Source organism: Aythya fuligula, chromosome 14 (assembly GCF_009819795.1).
Source record: "Aythya fuligula isolate bAytFul2 chromosome 14, bAytFul2.pri, whole genome shotgun sequence".
Classification (NCBI taxonomy): domain Eukaryota; kingdom Metazoa; phylum Chordata; class Aves; order Anseriformes; family Anatidae; genus Aythya; species Aythya fuligula.
Window position 1 is genome coordinate 8602162 of NC_045572.1, and position 22240 is coordinate 8624401.

The 22240-nt window shown below is 48.7% G+C and overlaps 1 protein-coding gene across 3 annotated transcripts in view; it reads left to right on the forward strand.

Moving 5' to 3' along the window:
* The window catches only part of PSD2 (pleckstrin and Sec7 domain containing 2), an 86990-nt gene that overhangs the window by 36677 nt on the left and 28073 nt on the right, over window positions 1–22240 (forward strand). The window contains exons 2-7 of one of the 3 annotated variants that reach the window (XM_032197062.1): window positions 1794–2357; window positions 8959–9447; window positions 10361–10555; window positions 16083–16163; window positions 16726–16838; window positions 19706–19766. In XM_032197062.1, coding sequence (XP_032052953.1) covers window positions 1858–2357; window positions 8959–9447; window positions 10361–10555; window positions 16083–16163; window positions 16726–16838; window positions 19706–19766 — 1439 coding nt within the window. In that variant the 5' untranslated portion in view covers window positions 1794–1857. The remainder of the gene's footprint in view (window positions 1–1793; window positions 2358–8958; window positions 9448–10360; window positions 10556–16082; window positions 16164–16725; window positions 16839–19705; window positions 19767–22240) is intronic. The other 2 variants (XM_032197063.1, XM_032197064.1) reach the window with 2 other exon arrangements.

Consider the following 22240-nt stretch of genomic DNA (forward strand, 5'->3'; position numbering starts at 1 on the left):
TGGGAAGCAGCCCGATATGGAGCAGCAGCAGGGTGGCAGGAGATCAGTGGGGTTCTCTCTGGCCTGTGCTTCACTTTCTCTGGTCTGTTGGTACAGGCAGGGATCATGCATCTGTCGGAAGAGCCTGGCTGCACCTAGTGTGGTAGGTGGGGATGCTGTGCTCTCTCTGACAGCCGAAGGTGCACATGGATGCACGTGGAGAAGAGGTAAACCTGCCTACATTGCCTCAAAGAGGCACCTGCTCCGTCTCACATCTGTGGCATGTGCAACTCGAGGAGTGTTTTTCTACAAACCTGTCTGACACGGACCTCTGAACTCCGCAGCTCACCCCATCTCCTAGCAGCAGGGAACAGGACACGGGGGGGGGGGCAGATCCTGGGTCCTGCCTGGGACAGGAGGGATTGGGGTTCCCCTTGGGATCTGTCCCACTCAGCCAGCAGCTCAGCACATACCTGCACAGCTATGTCCATGTCCAGGACACATTAAGGTGTTTTGGTCCAAACCCAACACTTCTTTGCTCCTTGCCCAGGTGCAGAGGAACCAGCAGGAGCGGACAGGCTGCTGACACTGCACAGCCTCCACAGGCTGAGGAATGGTAAGGGCAGAGGCACCTCTTGTTACCAAGAACTAGTAGGGCTCTGTACTTGCAAATCAGTTACTGCTAATGAGAGCTGCAGGTCAGCAAGTCAGAGCACTCAGAGCCCATTTTCAATGTCTGAGCACCCTGACACAGCTGATGTGTTATCCCTGGTGTGCAGAGAGGGAAGCTGAGGCAGGGAGTTATGAAGATCTGCTAGAGACAAGAGCTAGGACCAGAACTAGGAGGAGAAGCCAGGATTCCCATCTGCTTGCTGTAACCAATTAGGTATGCTTCCTGATGAGTTGAAGACAGACATTGTTTTAAAACAAAATTGGCTGTTATCACTCCTCAGCCTGAACACCACATAGAAACACCTGCTTCCAGAAAGAGGTCATTTCTCCTGGCACTATGGTCACTGGATTTCAGGTGCAGGGCTTACAATACTTGCATAGCACTGTGGGGCTGTAGCCCATGGCTAAGATCTTATCGAAAAAGCCATTTATGTCACTTGGTGCAATATAGTGCCCTTCCCTTGCCCTACAGATAGAGCATCTCATGGGATATTCAGTAAGGATGCTTTTGCTGGAATTTTAACAGGCAACTGCTTCAGCAGTACCTGTGTGTCTGGAGAAGTGTTACTCTGGCAGGGAAGAAGACACTTAGAAATGAGAAGTCAGCAGGGAGAATCACACAGGTTGGCACATGATGGCTGCTTAAATGTGTTTAAAAAAAAAAATAAATCACACCTTTCTCCTATTTCTGCCAGGCCAAGAAACAGGCCCCAGCTTTTGGTGGGCAGAGAGTGCCGGGGAATAGGACCCCAGTCACCAGCCGGGGAAGAGCAGTAGGGCCACATTCCTGTCCCCAGCTCCTGTTTGGGCTGGGCTGTGTGGGGGCTATTGGGACCTCTGCTCTCTGGAAGGTGGAATGCCTGGCCCTGGTGGCTCAGGATCTCAAGAGCAGATTTTCTTCTCCAGTCTCACTGTGCTGGGTAACAAGCATTTGTCCTTGCAAGCAACACAACCTTCCCTGCATGACTCCTCCCCGCTTTTACACTGAGGGGTCAAAGCAGGGTGGGGGATGAATTTTCCTTCTCTACTCCTGCCACTGCAGATGTGGCACTGGCTGTCACCCTTCTGAGCTGCTATGGACAAGCCAGCATCGTTCAGACATCCCTTCAGGCATGTGTGACGCAGTGTCTTTTCTGTTGTAGGTAGTGCCGCGCCTGAGCTGACCGCGGGGAGAGAGCCTGCAAGCGCCGGGAGAACAAGCGGAATATGAGTGACTTCCCATTGTCTGTGGCATCCTCCAGTGAGCTGCATTCCTCGGGCTCGCAGCCTGCTGTGCAAGCCTGCAGCGATGGGGACGAACAGCTTGGCCAGCCTCCGGAGCCTGCTAGCAGGAAGGCCAGCCCCCTGGATGATGCCGAGCCCGGCCAAGGAGCAGATGGGGTGCGCCGGGGCTCTGGGGACAAACATCTGGCAGCCTCTGCAGGCGACGAGGAGCAGGGATCAGGGGCAGACACCCCGAGCGATAGCGAAGGCTGTGAGGGGCCAGCGCTGGACAACGGCGTGGACGAGGAGCTTGGTGCGGGTGGGGAGGCGGTGAGGCTGCAGCAGCAGGACAGCAGCGTGCCCAGCCCCAGCAGCGTGGATTCCGGGGAGAGGGGATCCCTGGCTCCAGAGGCACGGATCCAGGCCCTTGGCAAGTTGCACTTACATGGCTTCCTGGGCTCCTCAGAAATGCTGAGCAGCAATGAGGCGGAGGATCAGCTCGGGTGAGTGTGAAGCCATCGTAACACTAGCTTGGCATTGCTTCATGTGTGCCGTTTTCCAGATTTCGTTGGTTTGAGTTCCATTCCTTCCTGTGTAACTCACCAGTTAAAAGAGCTGCAGCTGCTCTCATAGCTAACTGTTTTCACTTTTTCTCTCTGGGCTCCTTTCCCTATTGCAAATGCAGAAAAAATGTAATTAGAGAGAGTGGCTGCCCCTGATGCACTAAGGTGAAGGAAAAGGCTTAGAGATCTCAAGTGTGCTGAGGGTGATGACTTTTGGGAGCATCCCGCTTATAAGTTACAGATTTAGCTGCAGCAGTTCAGGCAGAGTTTGCTGAGATAGTTTAGGTATCAAAGCAGGGTAAACGCAATAGCCTGGAGCTGATGGGGAGCCTGGTATGCCCTGAAAGTCCCTGTCAGAATCGCTTGCTCTGGCAGTCCATGGACTAACAGATTAAAACTTTGCATCCAAGGACCATGCTGTTAGTAAGAGAGGGCAAGGCACTGAGCTTTGGTCCCCACTGCACTTGTGGCTGGTGCTACCAGTGCCTGGGTGACACAAGGATAGTTTGATTTCTGCTTTGGCTCATGAGTGTGCAGCAAGGGGAAGGATTGTGCTGCTCCATCTGGGATGTGTGTGCTTTAGGATGCTGGGAGGTGAGCAGGGCAGTTGGGAAGTGCTGTGTATTGCTGTGACACAATGGAAGTGGCCATGTGGGCTCATTGTGTCTCAGCCCAGGTGGCCCCACTAATGCCTCAGAAGCTGCGTGTATGCTTGGAGCCACTGCACCAGGTCTGAATGTCCTGCTGGCTTAGGAGATGGAGCCACCAGCATACAGCATGTTCCCAGCTGCTGAAATGACCAGGCAGAGCAGTGGGGCCTGCTGAAGAGTCCCCTTTGCTTCTGCCTGGAGAAACATCACTGCATCAGCCCATCAGGATCTATTCCTCTCACCAAGGACCAGGCACTCATTGCTGGGGCTCAGCAATCCTCATGAGGTTTAGATACCTCTGGTCAAGGCAGTCTTCACCCATGCATCAGGCAAGGTGTAGAAGAGCTTACACTGACCTTTTTCAGATACACCCCAAATTTGAAGAATTGGCCATCTTCATGTCTGAAGGTCCATGGCAGGTGGTCCTCTCCCAGACGCCGTAGTCTGCGGCTGGACGGGTGGAAACTCAGCAGTGTGAGCCGAGAAATACACCTGTCAGCCTGTTCTCAGTGCCCGAGACAGACCAGCATGTGTCATACCTCCAGTCTGCGTCCTCCATACTGACAGCCTGATTTCATGGCAGAACTTTCCAGGCTGGGGGACACTGACCAGAGACATAACCTCATTGGGAGCCTCTGTAACTGCCTAAACCTCCTTGGGGCTCTTCAGGCTTGGGGACTGAGGGAAAATGACTGGTCACTGGGATGAGGTGAGCTTTTTTCCATGCCATTCCTGGGCAGGGATGCTTCCCTTTGTCACCACAGATCACCCAGCAGGCTGGATTGTAGCCACTCAGGGTTAATAGTCACTGTGAACCTTATGGCCTTGTCTACGTACCTCCTTCCCCAACATGAGAGAGATGCCATGAGCAGAGAAGAACAGCAGAGTAACATGGCCTTCTTTGATAGTCTAGGCTAGCAGTGATGATATTGCAGAGAGAAGGCTGAAGGCTATCAAACAGGACTTTAGAGGACTGGGACGATTAGTAGATGGAGCGGGAGTATAGGTTGTGCTTTCCTCCATCCCAACAGTGACAGGGAGGGCTACAGAGAGGACATGGAAAGCCCTCCTGATACACACGTGGCTCAGAGGCTGGTGCCAGCACAGATATTTTTTTTTTTTTTTTTTTTTTTTTTTTTTTTTGACCACAGGGTGCTTTACTCAGCACCTGGCCTGATAACTGCAGATGGGTTCCACCTGTCCCTAAGGGGAAAATGGATATTAGTGCAGGAGCTGGCAGAGCTCATTGAGAGGGCTTTAAACTAGGCAAGAAGAGGGTATGGGGAGGAAATAAGTCTCATTAGAGATGTCCCAGGGGAACAATGTCAGGGCTTGGGAAACAGGCAATGCCCCAGCTGAAGTGCATCTATACCAATGCATGCAGCATGGGCAACAAACAGGAGGAGCTGGAAGTCATCGTGCAGCAGGCAGGCTATGACTTGGTTGCCATCACTGAAATGTGGTGCGACTGTTTCCATGACTGGCGTGCTGCAATGTCTGCCTATAGGCTCTTCGGAAGGGACAGGCAGCACAGAAGGGGTGGTGGCGTGGCTCTCTATATTAGAGAGTGTTCTGATGTTGTGGAACTTGAGGCTGGGTATGGTAAGGTTGAGTCCCTATGGGTTAGGATCGGTGAGAAGGCCAACAAGGGAAGCATCCTGGCAGGGGGTTGTTGCACACTGCCAAACCAGGATGAGGAGACAGATGAGGAGTTCTACAGGCAGCTGGCAGAAGTTGTGCAATCGTCAGCACTTGGTCTCGTGGGGGACTTCAATTTCCCAGACATATCCTGGAAGCACAACACAGCCCAGAGAAAGCAGTCTAGGAGGTTTATGGAGAGTATGGAAAATAGTTTCCTGACGCAGCTGGTTAGTGAGCATACCGGGAAGGTGCCCTGCCAGACCTTCTCTTCACAAACAGAGAAGGACTGGTGGCAGATACGGTGGTCAGGAGCTGTCTTGGGCAGAGTGACCATGAAACGGTAGCGTTCTCTATTCTTGGGAAAGTCAGGAGGGGGATCAGTAAGACTGCTACCTTGGACTTCTGAAGGACAGACTTTGAGCTGTTCAGGATGCTGGTTGGCAGAGTCCCTTGGGAGGCAGTTCTGAAGGGCAGAGGAGTCCAGGAATTCTGGGCACTCCTCGAGAAGGAAATCTTAATGACTCAGGATCAGACCATCCCCACTTGCCCAAAGACGAGCTGGTGTGGAAGAAGACCAGCCTGGCTGAACAGAGAGTTGTGGCTTGAGCTTAGGAAAAAAAAAAAAAAAAAGGTTTATGATCTTGGAAAAGAGAGTGGGCCAGTCAGGGGGACTTAGAGAATGTTGTAAGGCTGTGCAGGGACAAAATTAGAAAGGTTGAAGCTCATCTGGCACTCAATCTGGCTACTGCTTTTAAAGATAACAGAAAATGTCTTTAAAAGATGTGTAGATGTAGAGCTTAGTGATGTGGTTTAGTGGAGGACTTGTTAGTGTTAGGTCAGAGGTTGGACTAGGTGATCTTGGAGGTCTCTTCCAACCTAGGTGATTCTGTGATTCTTAAGAGGAGGTGTGACAGGGATGGGATGGCCAAAAGGGGCATTTGAATCACCTCCTGGTCTTAGCCTGGTGTAGGCTTCAGGCTGAGCCGTTTGTTGGGAGCACTGTCTGGAGCATGGCCAGGAGTGTCAGCAGTGCTAGGAAGCTATACAGCATGTGGGCTGACGACAGGCATCCCTAATCCATTGCGTCTGCAGTGTCGAGCAGGCTGCTCAGTAAAAAGCTGGTTGTTTTACCCAAGGCCCCCAGCATGAAGCAGAAGCACTGTTTCAAGAGGCACAATCGAAGATATTGAAGAGGAAGAAGTCTGGGGCAGGATGCTACTGCCTGATGATGTCCAGAGAGCCTGGGGAATCCACCTTCACACAGGATCCACAAGCCCTGTAAGCTACCCTGTCAAGTCTTGGATGTCTGCAAGTCTCTCTGCTGCAAGGGAATCATATTTGCTTGGTCTGTGGTTCCCTGGCAGAGACTGTGAATTCAAGACAAAGCCGTAAGTGGTCAGTGAATGCTGCTGCAGTCACTGGAACTGCAATTATTTTAAGGTACTGGGGCATGAATTGGGAGAAGTGGCAGGCTAAGGATTTGGGCCTGATGCAACCTGACTGCACTCTGCATGCACTGACCATGATCTTATGTTGTGAACATATTGACTTGGATAGAAAATAAGTATTCTGGGAAGCTGAATGTGCAGGGGACAAAACACACTATACCTGGATGCAGAAGGCCATCTGGAAAGCCTCAGGGACACAGATGAAATCTGGGAAACCACATATTCTCTGGGATCAGGTTAGCTTGCTGTGTTCAGGCTCCTTCGTACTTTGACCACCTATCCATAGTATGAGTGGCAGAAACACGTGGCTAGGCCAAACTCAGCATGGTCTTTCCTTGCTATAGCTAACTGCCTGCTGCACTGGTGTTCATCAATAAGTGTGGGTCATGAGAAACAAAGCTGACAGACATACCAGAGCACTGGGAAATTCACTGTCGTCCTCCATTGTCTCTGAATTTCCCCAGTCAAGAAGATAAAGCCAAAGCTTTAGTACTTCTACTGCAGTTTGCACTCACTGAATCTTTTTTCCTCCCTTTCTCATTTATCCCATACCATCCCCTGGATGACAATATACCATATGTCGAAGTCTCATTTTCTTTCACCTTCTCAGGATCCCCCAGTATGGGGCTGATCTCAGGGCACTGCTGATCTCAGGGGATTTGCAGCTCTGCAGTCAAACTGAGAGCTTCACTGGTGGTTGATTTTCTCTGATTTCAGCCCCATAAAGTCATGCAAAAAGTCAAACTGATAAATCTAGGAATCCCCGCGTTTGGCTTGTAAGCTGTGCTTAGTACCTGTGGGTTTGTGACTGCTGCCTTTGCACAGACATTTCCTCCCATGTTAATATACAGTCAACAAGCATTTCAAATTTCATTAAACAAAGTTTCAGAAGAACTTTGCAGAAGGCCTGCAGTACACAGGCAAGAAAGTCCTAAGTGCCATCATGTTCTGTGATTGGCCTCCCTACTCCACCAACACAGCAAACTAGGTTCTACTTTATTACAACTAATTAGCCAGTGAGAATTGAAATGTAAACAACTCAGTGCATAAAAATCCAGCACAGTTCAGTTGCAATAATAACCAAGTGCATTGCTCTGCATGCCTTGCCATAAGCAATAAAACAGCATTTCAGAGATGACTGGGAAAAGCAGCACAGGCAATTAGGTACAATGTTACTTCAATAGACAGAAGCTTGTGATTACAATGCAAATAAATATATGGCTCCTTATTTAAGTAAAGCAATTGCCTTCCCCACTGTGTAATACACAACAGTTCCCTGTGGGAGGCTATGTCGTGTTCATTCATACAAGTGAGGTCGTACCTTGTATCCCACCCTAGCCCAGCTTTGTTGACTTAAATGCAGGCACTGCTTCTGGGCTGGTCTAAGCTGTGGGAAGCCTGTCTTCACTTGGGGAGGGTCTTCTCTGGGACCATTCAGGGAGAGATGTGGTGTGTGGAACTTGTGTCTGTTGGTGCTGGCAGGCTCGTCAGCATCCACTGATGCATCCTCTGCCACAGCACCTGCCCTGGTCTCTACCCTTTGTCCTGCACAAGAGACTTCGCTGGGGCATTTGTAGGGACACAGGTCTTCTGACTTTGTTGCTTCCTATAGGAGTTTGGACTGGAAAATAAAAGGGGGTAGTTCCAAGAAGTTGGGCAGTGGGTCAAGCTGCCAAGATAGGTCTGTAATTCCCACCACTGGCTGCAATTAAGCCTGTAAAATCCTTCTTGTTACAGGGGGGTAGAGTTTCTAAAGTTCCTCCTGCTTTGTGGAGGGAGGAGACCGGTTCTGTACACAAAATCATGTCCAGGCTTTGCAGTTCAGCCTTCAGGGATAAATGGATTTGCAAAGGCAAGCAGATCTGAGGATGAGGAGACCCCAGGCTGCAGTAGTCTGAGGAGCTGATGCTGTCTGTGTCATTTCTGCTTATGTCTGGTTTGTTGTGTGGCCAGCTCTGGTGATCTGGGTGACAGTGTTTTTAAAGCCCTGAGCTCCTGGAATGAAGAGATTATTTGGCTCTACGTATTCAAGTAATATTTTAGGCCATACAGTCGTAGAGTTAGGTTTGTGAACAGCAGCTCTAAAAGCTCAGACATCAGAAATGACTTTTCAAAGGGTGCAAGAACTTGTTTGTCAAAGCCTCACTGGCCTCACGCACGGAGTGTAGGCTGTGCATCGTCTCCCTCCTTGCACTGCCCTTCAGGTGGGCCTGCCCTGCTCCCTGGTGTGCCAGCACTGCCTGTTCCTGCCACAGATCACCAGGCAGCTGACCTGGCACCCAGAATCGCAGAGGACGAAGGACAGGAAGGAGTATCCACTTCACAAGAACCTGAGCTTCTTGGCTTTCCTGATCACAGGTGCATCAGTGAGAATGGAGAGATGTGCCCACACACAGGCAGCACAGGGCAGCCCTTCAGCAAACAGCAGGACTTTCGTGGTTTTGGGGTTGCCAGGATCAGAGCACTTGAAGGGAAAGAGAACCTGCAGATTAAATCCATTCTGGCAGTTGGCCCAGTCACAGGTGTCAGGCACCACTGTAACCAGTTCAGAGCTCTGGCTTTTTACTGGGGCTTGACCATGGTTGCCCAGGTCCCTGGGATTGCTCATTGTAAAGCTCGACCTTCCTCAGCTCTGGAAACTTGTAATAAAACTGGGATCAAAGCAGGTTATACCACAGAAAACTCCTAAGGGCCTATAATCACAGAATCTATTTTTGCCTCTTCTCCTGTCCCTTAGCTCCAAGATGAACAGTGCAAGCAATTACTTTGACAGTATTTTCCACATCTTTCCTTTTGGTACAGGTTTGCTGCTGGAAATGCCAAGCTGAGCTGTAGTGAGGACGACAAGGAACATTTTCAATTCAAAGACATCAGGGATGGATTCAGCTCAACCTTTGAGAAGATTGTTGAGTCTGACCTAATGAAGGGCACATACTACAGCAGCTTGGACTCTCTGGATGTCCTCTCTCTCACAGACGAGACAGACAGCTGTGTCAGTTTTGAGGCCCCACTCACACCATTGATCCAGCAACGAGTCAAGGAAAGCCCAGAGCTCTTGGAGCAGAAACTGGTGGCCCAGCAGAGAGAAGCCCTTCACCACATGGCTGCTGATAAGCAAGAGCAGGCAGCGGTAAAACCAGTGGAAGGGGATTTTGGGAGCCCTCTCAGGCACTCAATTACTAGCAGCAGGTCAGAGAATGTGCTGAGCCGTTTGTCTTTGAAGAATATCCCAAATGGGTTCCATGTGGAAGGTTCAGAGGAAGAAGCGACCAAGATCATTAACTCCATCAGGTACGGCAGGCCTTGAATTCCTTGGGCAAAGGGAATTATCCTTATCTTACAGGGTCCCAGCCCAGGAGCAAGCCTCAGAGAATGTAATAGAGGTGGAGATGCCTTTTTTTTTCCTGCTTCCCCCCCCCCCCCCCCCCCCTTGTGCCTCCTCACATGTGCTGTCATGGTGGAGAGGCCAAACACCCCCAGGACAAACTTTCATCTAGCTGCTCAAAAATCCCATCTGCTCTAAAGGCAGGCAAAGCTGGAGCTGTTCTAGGCAGACCACTGAAATCTGCAAAAGATTACCTTCATGACAGGTAAGAGTTAATCAGACACACTCCCAAACGTGCTCAAGGTTTCACTTAAGTGACCCTATAGAGGCTTCCCCAGGAGCTCTTCTGCAGACAGTGAGGAGATCAATGGAGATGTCATCCTCTGAGCCAGCAAATAATAAACCCAATCCTCAGCAAATAATCTAACCCTAAAAGCATATCATCTGTTCCTTAAGTTTCCTGAATGTCAGCAGCTCCAAAAAAGCTTGGTATCCCTTAGACATCAACCAGATGGATCTATATTTTTGTCAGTCTCTGTATCCATTCAGGACAACTTTCCATATCAGTGGCAAGAGAGGAACTTTAAAATGGTATTGGGTCTCCCTGTTTTGAATGGATGTGACATCATTTTTTAGTGAGGAGTCAGTTTCTCTTTCATCTCTTTCCTAAAAGTTTGAAATGAATCTGTACTGTTTTGAATGCATCAAAAATGCATTTCTTTTGACCTGAAATGAAAGAGGTTTTGTCCAATGTCCTGTTCACAAGTGTGTTTTCATACTTTTTGTTTGGGACAAGAAGAAATCAAAATGTGGTATTTTCCACAGGTTTCATCAAATCATGTTGCTGCTCCTTGAATCTTGTTTCTTGTTTCTGTGTAGCGATGCCAGCTTGAAAGATGCCCTGTCAGACTCTGACTCCGACATGGGCAGCACAGAGCAGCTCGACCAGGGAAGCACAGACACCTTGGCAAATGGCTGCAGGGCAGACAGCGAGGCTGCAAAGAGGCTGGCCAAGCGCCTCTACAACCTTGAAGGGTTCAAGCGCTGTGATGTGGCACGCCAGCTTGGGAAGAAGTAAGTGGGGCTTTGGAGTGCAGCCAGCCTGGCCAAGCAGTTGACAGAGGTGGCAGCATGATTCGGGCTATCAGAAACACACCTGTGGTGGGGAGGGTCCATGGGAGCATGGTGAACAGGACAAACACAGAAAGGGACAAACCTACTGTTACAAGGCCTTGCTGGTTCATGTCAGGGCTACCTGTCATCTTCCCAGTTGAAACTGGTCCAAGACCAATGCCATTGCAATTTGAATCCTACAAGTTTTTTGCATGTATTGGGCATTAATTGCCACAAGCTGCAGTTGCTGCCTGCCAGAACAAAGAGCTTCCTGCATTTGAAAGAGGCCCAGCAGGACACCTAAAGCAATCCCCAGGCTGAAGAGTTTTGGATCTTGACCTTCCTGTGTTTAACTGGAGCTCCTGGGAGTGTAGTGGCAATGAGAGTCTGTCTCAGTGGGACAAGACAGAAGCCCTGTAACATCTTTGCTCTGCCATTCCCCAGGGTATTCATGTCTGCACCCCAAAATCTTCTTGCTGCAGTGCCTCCTGAACCAGTCTGTATAGACAGCGTGAGCCCACAAGGGTTTGATGGAGAGACAGTTGCACAACAGAGGTCCAGGCCCTTCAGCTGGTAGACTGGCATGGGGAAGGCAAAAGGGAAATAGAAGAGTTTATTCAAATGCCAGAGAGGTACAGTGGTTTGTAAAAGATGGGGAAATAGTAATAAGCATAACAGTAACATATGACTTTAGGATGCCAGTGGGTATGAGGACACCAATCCCCAGAGCATTTCTCCTGGATAAAATACAACGTGTTTCTGTTTCTTTGTATGTTGTTGAAATGGCCTGCTGTCTAGATCAGTGGGAAACAATTGTCCCTCTGCAAATACCCAAGCTTCCAATACTGAGAATGGTCTGTAGCTCAGCTTGGTCCTGGGGAGGAAGGAGCCCATGAGTGATCTCCAAGGGAAACTTTTTATATCACTTGACAGCATTTTCATTTGCCTCTTTTGCTCTTGTAGCAGGTACATATCAGATTTCTGCTGCCTCAGGCCTGGCATCTGTCTTTCTTGCAAATCTGCCACACCAGCTCAGCTGTCTGAGTGGGGCAGTTTCAATGAGTCTCTGGGGTGCATCTGAGTGTGCCTCTTCGCTTATTTCTGCAGTCCTCCCTCTACCTATCATCCTCACCTTGGGAAGCTGTTTGGTGATCCACATCTGGGACTTGACACAGCCTTTAAAAGGAAACAACTTGTGTTTTGATCAGCTGAGTTTTTGACACCTGGAACATTTCCTAGCACAAAACCTGGATAGATCTGCAGGCTCTTGGACCAAGCAGGTGGCTTTGTGGAGTAGGAAAGGAAGAAGGATGGGAATAGGTATATTTTAAGCTGGTCTTGCTCACTTTCGTAAGACAAAGTAGGACCAACCTACGTCTGTGGGAACAGGGTCTAAGTGATGCTCAGGAGGGTTGTTTGTAAAGTAAAAATTTCATTTTTAGGCTTTTCAGCTCCTCTTGACCTCCCCCCCCCCCTTTTTTTTTTTCTTTGTGAGTATTGGCAATTTTCTCAAAAACAAAACCCCCCAAAATTCGTCATTGTCAAGCAAGTAGACAAGGCTTGATGAACAAGGAAATAGAGGTTGGGTATCTCCAAATAGTTTATTTCCAGCTGACATGATTATATGATGTTAACTCTAAATCCAGAAGTTATCTCAGTGTCAAGAGCATGCATTTCAGTGACTGAGCTCTACACGGAAAATCCTTGTTGCTGAATTTGTCTGTGTCATCATCTCAGCTCTACTACTACCCCCAGTCACATATCTCTTGCTGGACAGAGGTTGACCTGTTTCAGGTGCCAGACCACAAGGATGGCAGCACCAAGCACTTACTTGCGAGGTTTCCCAACAGATTGCTGCGCTTGAAAACCCATGCAGGCAGCAAAGGAGCAGGCAGCAGTGTGCAGAGCTGCAGCATTGCAGCACATGGAGAACCAGGGCTCTGTCAGAGTCCCATTAGCCACACAGCCTGGCCACACAGCCTGCTTCCCTCCTGGAGATTAGGTGAATTTTACTGATCCATACTTTTTATGGATACTCTTGTTTTTCTGATCCAGGTGGCTGTGGCACTATAAGGATCTTAGAAAACAGAGGTGTAGCTCTTGTAGGACAGTGTGATTCAGTGCAGTAAAACAGCACATGATGCATCCATGTGCAGCCATGCAGGAATGAAACTGGAAGAAAAGGCCAGGACTCCTGTGTCACCCTGGAGGTGGCTTGTGACCCAGACAGGTCAGTAATCACTCTTGGTGCCTGGACCTTCCCAAACCAGGGAGAGGGAGGAAGCATCAGACAGGGTTCTAAGATGAGTGGTCTGTAGAAGGTGTATGTGCCGTGCAGCCACTAAGCACAGGATGACAGACCTGTCTCCATGGGAAACCTCTTGCTGTTCTTGCAGTGATGTTTCTGACATATCTGAGCAGCACTGGTGGAAGTGTCACCCATTCCCATGGGAGAAGCTGGGACAGCACAGAGAGAGGAAAGACAAATTATTGAACAAAGAAACTGGAGCAGGCATCTAAGCCCACCTTAGAGGAGGCCATGGGCTTGCCCTGGCCAGTATTAGAGCTTTGTGTCACAGACATGCCTAGGGCATGTTGACTTGGTCTGGAGCTCAGGGAAGAGGGGCCCATGGCTAGACAGAGGAGTTTATTGCTTCTGGGGGCTGGTTACCTTCAGACAGCCCTGAAACACCATCTGGTTCCCTTGGCCAAGTCAGCAGTCTCTTCCTGGGGCTTTTCAAAGGAGAAGGAGCAGGTGAGGCACATGGAAAGGTGTGATGGGCTGGGGAGCTGCTGACACTACAGAAGCTGTCATAGATCACTGTTTGCTGGGCTGTCTGGGTCCTGAGGGTCGTGAGTCCTGGCCATCAGCAAGACCTGGTGAACTGAAGGTTAGGCAGTGAGCCTGCCTGCCCTCCTGGTCTGCCCTGGTGGAAGAGTGAGGTGAAGGGGAGCTCCCTCCCACCTTCATCCTGCCTGACTACAGATCTAGTTAGGAATCCAGGGTAGGCCACGAAGACACCTCACGAGCAACTCAGTCCACCCAAGATTTGTGCAGGGCTGTAGATGTGCTGTTGTCTTTTGATTTTAGGGAGCATTGGTCCTTCAAGTTCAGCTTGAGGTTAAGTGGGAGAATTCCTTGTTCTCCCCTGTTGATTGTTCCTGTGCAGCAGTGTGTGACAGTCTGCTGTATGCACAGTGCCCGGAGTGCCCAAGCAGATCCCCAGAAGATCTGGCAAAGGGTGTCCAGGCAGAAGGAATCAGAGCTTTTCTTCCATGAGACTGTAGGATCACACTTGTGAGGTGGGAGCTGACCTGTGGAAGGGAGGGCACTGGCTATTTCACAGCACTGGCACAGCCAATGTATGAGGTCTTCTTCAGGTTTAGAGCTGAGAGGATCCCAGAGGAGGACTGGGGCTCGCTTGGCTCTGTTGGTTCTTTGGCATAAGTGAAGATGTTGTGACATCTCCTTTTGCACGCATATGGTCATTTTTGGCTTCTCAAATCACCCTGTTGTGAAGTTCCAGGGGAAGCGCAGAAGTTTCCACAGGAAGCTAGCAGGAATCCACACACTGATTATTGCAGTACTGCTTCAGACAGACTTACCTGGGCTGGCCATGAGGCCATTTTCTTTCTCAGAGATAGCAATCCCAAATGGTAAGATTGTTTTATGTTCATGAGGCCCTGTGTCTTCAGACAACAATGAAATTGTGGCCTGCACATACTTCAGCACTGATACTTATATCCTGCCTCTTGAAACTCGATTTTCATTTTGTGGGGAGAAGGAAAATGAATTATATATGGGCAAGAGTGATCATATTGAATCGTAGAATCATAGAATGGTTTGGGTTGGAAGGGACCTTAGAGATCATCTAGTTCCAAACTCCTTGCTATGGTCAGGGACACCTTCCACTAGATGAGGTTGCTCAAAGCCCCATCCAACCTGGCCTTGAACACTTCCAGGGATGGAGCATACACAACTTCTCTGGGCAGCCTGTGCCAGTGCCTCATCACCCTTCTAGTAAACAGTTTCTTCCTCATATCTAATCTGTATAAATCTTTTTTTTTTTTTTTTAGTTTAAAGCCATTAATTCTTGTACACTCCCTGACAAAGAATCCTTCCTTGGCTTTCCTGTAGGTAATGGAAGGCCTTTCTAAGTTCTCCCCAGACCCTTCTCTTCTCCAGGCTGAACAACCCCAACCCCTTCAGCCTGCCTTCGTAGGAGAGGTACTCCAGCCCTTTGATCATCTTCATAGCCCTTCTGTTGACTCATTCTAATACATCCATGTCTTTCTTGTGCTGGGGGACCCAGAGCTGAATGTAGTACTGCAGGTTGGATCCCGTGAGAGCAGAGCAGAGAGCGAGAATCACCTCCGTCGCCCTGTTCTCCACACTTTTGATGCAGCCCAAGGTGCAGTTGGCTCTGTGGGCTGCAAGCCCACACTGCTGGCTCGTGTTGAGCTTATTGTCAACCAATACCCCCAGGTCCTTCTCCTCAGGGCTGTGCTCAATCCATTCTCTGCCCAGCCTGTATTTGTGCTTGGGATTGCCCCGGCCCAGGTGCAGGACCTTGCACCTGTTTTTGTCAAACTCCATGAGGTTTGCACAGTCCCACCTCTCAAGCCTGTCCAAGGTCCCTCTGGATGACATCCCTTCCCTCCAGTGTGTCAACCTCACCACACAGCTTGGTGTCATCCACCAACATCGACCAATCCCACTGAATTGAGATCATCTACCATTTTGTGCCAGCATTCACTGATCATCCTTGCTCTTCTGCTACCTGAGTTGTGCAGATAGACGAATTTAATATCACCCATTCTGGCTTTAAAAGCAAGAAGTCTCCAAGCATCCTTCAAAATCTCCAAGCATCCTCCTTTACCCCTGGAGAAGCACTTAGGGGCTAGTGGGGCCAGAATCTCCACTGAGCTCTCCTGCACCCTGGCTGCTCCAGTACCCCAGGAGCATCCATCTGACATGCAGGCTGGTGTGTCTGAGGGTGGGATTGCAAAGAGGTGCAAAGCAAGGTGCTGTGGTGAGAGAGTGAGATGGGAGCCAATGTGGGGTGGAGACCAGGAATTTTGTAGTGGGAGTAGGGGACACATCCAGCAATGGGAGAGGACAAGGTAAGAGAGAAGGCACTAGGCATCTTTATGGCCTCCTCCTCAGGCTGTGTATCCCTGGCTGGTTTGGGTGGAGGAGGCTCTGGCTGGCCAGAAGCATGGCGGAGGGGTGCACTGAGGGCAGGTACCCCTCATTCTCAGGTGTCTAAGGCTGGCAGCTGCAGTGCTAGACTGTGGGCATTTCAGGGCCTTTTGGAGGTCTTCCAGCAGCCTTTCAATCTGGGAGAAAGTCCTCCTGGGTCTGGGATCATGTCTGCAGTGTCATACTGGGAGTTTGGGCTGGCCAGGAGGCAGCAATCTGCTGTTCTCTTGTAGACAGTGTCTTCTTCCCTGATGAAAGGGCTGACTACTCCCTCTTTAATTACAGTAACGAATTTAGCAAGTTGGTAGCAGAGGAGTATCTCAGCTTCTTTGACTTCACTGGCCTGACCCTTGACAAAGCACTCAGGTGAGCTGGTCTCTTGGCACTCCCGCGTCCGGGCTGGCCAGAGCAGAGTACTGTGGTGGGTTTCTCCTCTGGGCTTCCCAGCTCCACAGAGGCTGTCTGTGCAACAGGAGCAGGGACTGGGGGGAGCTCTAGGTTGTCATTTAATTTTTACTTTGGTGTCACGTTTGGCACAACATATTGCCACCAAAAGTGGTATTTAACAGGAGGGCCCACAACCTGCTTCCCCATGGTGGAGAGCAGCTTTCCCAGGAATCCTGTTTTGTACAAACTCAGAGCAAGTGGGATCAACTTCTGCCCTTTGGAATGGACAACCCATCCTGTTGCCATTGGGCCAGAGGTGGGTCAGATCTCAGCTGAGAGCATGTTTCCCTGCACAGGTCAGAGCTGGTTCCATAGAAACCCTTTGCATTGCACCTGCAGGGGCCAAGGGGTGCACAGACTGGGGGGAGGACAAAGGCATTCCTAGCTGCTCTGAGGATCCCCTTTCCACCTCTCTCCTTAGCGTGGTTGCTTCCCAGTAGATTGATCCATGACATCTTTAAGTATCATTTTCTCTTTGCAGGACATTCTTGAAAGCATTCCCACTGATGGGAGAGACGCAGGAGCGGGAGCGGGTGCTGATTCACTTCTCCCGGCGATACTGCCAGTGCAACCCAGAGGAGAGCACTTCTGAAGGTACCACTTTCCTTCCCAAGCTCTGCTGTGGCACTGCTGCACACTCACAGTGCACCTGTGTCACAGAGCCTGCACATAAAATTAACCATCCACCTCCTGAGTAGCAACCACTGGCCAGACCAGGCTGCAGCTTATTCTTCCTCCGGGGTGCTGCCCTGCTGACCAGCCCTGCCCTGGGAGGCACTGGGGACACCAGGCACTGTACAGACCTCCTTGCGAGAGTCCTGTGTGTCCCCTCAGGGCCTGATGGCCTGAGTGTGGGCTCCCAGTAACAGGGACACACAAGTGCAGGTGAGCTGTGATGAAGGTAAGCTCCTCAGCTGTGACCTGGCTTAGTGGCTGCCCTTTGCCCAGCACCAGGGGAGGGAGGGAGTAATTCTCAGGGGTAGTGAGTTACTGCAGCTGTGGCTTGCAAAGTGGTATTGGCTCAGCCCAAGATCTTGTCCACTGAAAGAGGTACAGCTGAATGGAAGACATTTCCATACAGATTGATAAAGACCATTGGCTTGCTATGCACAGGGGTTGCATTCTTTGCTCTCTACAAGTGCAGCAGGGGAAAGCAGAGATGGATAAAATCCTGGGCTCACTGGAACTGTGTATTTTGTTAGCCACTTTCAGAGACCTTCTCCATTTATATTGGCTGCATGAGAAATTATCTGCTAATACAAAAAAAGGGTGAACCCAGAAAGTTAAACTCTTCAACAGTGACATGGCAATCAGTGGAGATGTCCCTGCTGCTGGCAGGAACTGCTTTGAAAATATTACAATCCTGAACAGTACAAAACTATTAAGACTAATGAAAAGTGGAACTGAAACACATCACTGATGCCACTGTCATGACTCATTCATAAACAGTGCTACAGCATTAGCTGTGATGGTGGCAGCACATTTCACAAGGCTGGGAAGGACCACACTGCAGACCAAATGCAAACTGGATGAGTCCCAAGCAAGACAGATCTGTGCTTAGTGCTGAAAGTGAAAGGGGCTTAAAAATACAATTGTAATCCAATCTAATAAATATGTACAAGGCCTGGAGGGAAGCAAAGTAGCTCTTGCAGTTCACACCTTTTGCAGACACTGGATGTGCAGTGATTGAGGAAACTATTGCAAGCTGATGGTATTCCTTCAGAATGTAGTTCCTTCTACTTGTGTCTAGACGAAACTGGCACAGGGTCTTCCACCAAAATGAAATTTGAGCCACTACATGTTACTTAGATGTCTAAAGAAACATGTGTGTCTGTGGTAGTCTGTCAACGTAGAAACGTGATAAAGCCAAAGTAATTTGGTCTGGAGATGGTCTCGTGGCTGTGAAGATCTTACAGCCCTACCCTTTCAGGGCATTTCTATGTGCTGATTCAATTACTCTTCCACTGTTGGAGACACAACTGTTGCAACACCAAGGGTTGCTTCAGCCTGCATGACAGGATGCTGCAAACACGGGAGGCAGAAGCTCTGACTTGCTGACCTCTGAGTGGGGTTGTAGGCCTTTCTTCCAGAGAGTTGTGGCTTGGACACAATGTGGGTGTTCTCCTTTATTGAAAAGGGCCAGATGTCGAAGAGTTATATGTATGTGCTATGGCACTGTTCTAGCAGAGAAAATGAATGTGGCTGAGCCAAGCAACAGCAAGTGAATAGCATGTTTTGGGACATCAGCTCCACCTGGAGGCCACGGAGGGCATGGTCTATCTAACCCAAGCAATGCCGTAAAGCAAAGTGAAAATGTCAGCCCCAAACCTCCCTTAGAGAATCCAAAGTACACAGTAGGAAGGTATTTTTTTCCAAGCTTAAAGCTGCTTCCTGTGGAAGTGAGGAAGCATCTTTCTTAAGAGATGATTCTCTCTTGAATGTCAGTGACAGCAAGTCCCTGCAATTGTCAGTTCTCAAACAGAAGTATGTGATGTTCCCACAAGAAACCCTTCCTTTCTCAGAGACTGTGGTTATTACTAGAGAGAAACTACCGTGCTCAGTTACCTTCATCCTAGGCTTGCATGTCTTTGGTTGCCTTTAATTATCAGTGTTTAGAGCTTGGCCGTGAGCATGAGGTGCTCAGGGTCTGGTCCGTGAAGCAGCACACCAAGTCATGAGAAGAGCAGGTTCAGAGGCCAAGGCTATAGTATTTTGGCACTCTGGCCTCTCCTTGGAGTGTGAGGCATCTCCCTGCCGTGAGGTGGTGCATGGAGACAGACAAGACTCTTGACCTTAAGCAGCTTAAGGACTCAGCATGGTTTTGAAATAACTAAAGCCACCAGCCCAGCTGGCACAGAACAGGGTGCTGTACTGTCTCAAATGGAAGGAAAAACTGTATTTGTTTATTGTCAGAAAGACAAAAATTCTGCACTCTCTTTTAGTAATAATTTTGTTGGAGGACTGAAGAGCTTGCAGACTGCACAGGAACAAAGGCTAAAAACCTCAGGACAAACCTGTGTGGTGACTGTCATCAGCTGGAGGAAACTTGATTAAAGTACTCTGTTTCCCAGAGTCTCTGCTACATTCTGCACTGGTGATGGCACAAAGTGGACATGGGGGAAATAGAGATGGGGTCAGCAAAAAGTCTGATCTTTATAAAGCCATTGAGAAAATTGCTTTCAAGCCAATTCCCTGGTGATCATTTCAGGAAAGGGTAAAGTTTGAGAGGAAAAAATGTATCTTTTTTATCTTTTTTTTTTTTTTTTGTATCTTTTTGTTTGTTTGTTTGTTTTGTTTTGTTTTTTAAACTACCATGCACAGTTGAAAGAAACGAGCATTCTTTAAGGTCCAAAGGCATAGCAACTAATCTTACTTTTGCAATGGGTGGGCTGCCAAAACAGGGCAAACACTGAAACTCTGTGGAAAGGAGAATAATAATAGCTGTCTGACTTGTGTTTCAGATGGGATTCATACACTCACCTGTGCCCTGATGCTGCTAAACACAGATCTTCATGGCCATGTAAGTAGTACTTGGAGATGCGTCCTTCCTTCTTTCCCATCTATTGTAGAGGTCTTTGCCCTTAAGCAGTATGCATTTCTGGAAAATCAAGATAGGGTGGCAGAGGGTACTCTGAACAGATCCAGGGGAAATTGTGGGTGCTGGGACCAGTTCTGGGGACAGACCTTCTATTACTGTCACTGCACACTCAAGCCAAAGTCACATCTGATGTCAGTTATCTCATATAGGCACAGGCAATGCAGCTTTCTTCCCAGGACCTACTGCATACATCAGCCATGCCACAGAAGCTCTCATGGAGAAGTCATCACCACCAGTTTTTGTGGAGTGGCAAACAGCAGCTCCAATTGTGCTGCTTTTTCTGGTGGTTCAGACATGTGACACTCACCTCATCTGCAAAACTGCAATGGAATCATTAGTTTCTTACGGGACCAGATCTGATCATTCATTCCCAGAACATGAAGCAAATCCCAGCTGTTCCTTTTCCCCAAGACATTACAGAAAACTACTGGAGAGCATCACATCAGAGAGGCCTTTGGATAAAGAGCTGGCTGAGCAGAGCTCACTGCCCAAAGGTGTGGCTGGATGGAAAACAGCAGAGGCTATGCATAAGTTGGATTTATTCCTGAAACATCAACTAGATTGTTCCCAGTGTATAGAGAGGAGAGCAGAGTAGGAGGAAGAGTCACTGCAGAGAGAGATGGGACTGGGCATAAGGGACACACTGGGACGCTGTGTTCCCTTGGAGAGCCCTGCCGTAATGTTCAGCTGGGAGTATGCACGGACTGTGCCCTGCTCACTGCTGTGGGAAGATGTAGGCGCTGTTTATACAGATCTCCTTCCTGCTCTCCAGCCTTGTGGTGCAGACATAGAGCACGGCTGTGAGCCTCAGAGGACTGTGCACAGGGCTAGAGGAACTCTTCTAATCTCAGGTCACTGAAGCACCTTCTTTCCTAACACCTCTGAAATCTTAGACCTGGAGCCACAGACTCCCCATGGCTTCTGTGAAGCTGGGAGGTGGGAGGGTGTGGGTGTGGGTGCGTGGATGTGTGTAAGGCTTGTTACAGCAGCCTGCATGTATGAAACCCGCACTAGTTTTAGTCCCTTTTTCTGCCCCACAGTCCCATGATTTCCAAGCTGTATTATCAGAGTCCTCTTCTGCCTCCGGCTGGTAACAAGTAGTTGTGCATCTGCAGAGACTTGCCCTGATTTATCTTTATGAGCCTTTTAATGAGATGGCAGTAGGCCACAACCTCACTTTTTGTATACTGGTTTATAATCACCTTTGAGAAGAGCCTGTTTCTGTAAGAGTAAGAAGATAGCACTGCATGAGTGCTCTTCACCTATGATGGCAAAGATGCAAAGGCCGCCAGCTTCACCGGTACCATCCTGACAGTCCAGCTGGGAGACCCTCCCCATCATTACACACCGTGGCAAAGTTTGAACGCAGCAGTTGGTGGAGGGAATTACTAATCTCAGCAAGAGCATCCTTTCCAGATATGCACTGTGGCCTACACCAGGCTGGCTACAGCTGCCACAGCTTCATCCTCTTGGGAATAGGTAGCCTGTGACCAGTATCACACTGTCTCACTCCCACATGGCTGCCAGTAACATATCTAGGAAAGTGTCTTTGCATGTGGTGGGACAGCACTGGGCCCAGCTTCCGGGAGGGTCTGACATAACATTCATCCTTCAACAGGAAAGTTTGGAGCCAAGGAAATACTTTTATCAAGGCATTTACTGCAACAGCAAAAGCAGACAATAGCAGAAGACAAAATGCACCTTCACTCAAAAGGAAAATAATTTTGTCTGATTGTTTTAATTAAAAAAAAATCCAAAAAGTGTCTGGGAAGGTGGAAATTATTGAAAAGGAAAAATAAAAACAAACAGAAAAACAATCCTCCCCCCCCCCAAAAAAAAAAAAAAAAAAGCCTCCAAAACCTTATCATTTCAATTTTTCATTGACAAGCTGCCTAGTAGACCTGGTGAGAAGAAATTATCTCATGCTATCTAGGCAAGGAAAAATGCATCTTTCTTTTGACCAGGTGTAGAAATGCCTGAACTTTTCTTTGAAAAATCTTTTCTTTATTTTTCCATGTGTAACATTAATTTCTTCTTCTCCTTCTCCTCCTTTTTTTATTCCTCCTTCTGCTTCTGGAACCTCTCTTTCTGCTCTTTAATCCTTTACCAGGTGGTAAGTGCAGTCATTCTAGTGTTTTACTTTAAAGCACTAGCATTTGACTTGGGTTTTTTTGTTTGTTCATTTTGGTTCTTTTTTTTTTCTGTGTTAAAAATTAAAAAAAAAAAAAAAAGGAAAAAAAAAAAAAGAGAGAGATTTTGTTTGTCTGGATTCCTAAGTTGTTGTGCAGTGAGTGTCCTTCACTACTTGGTAGCCCATTAGCAACTGATATGAGTCACATAAAATCCTCCTTGTGCAGAGAAATTGCAGGATACCTGGAACTGTGTGGCTTGATCTCTC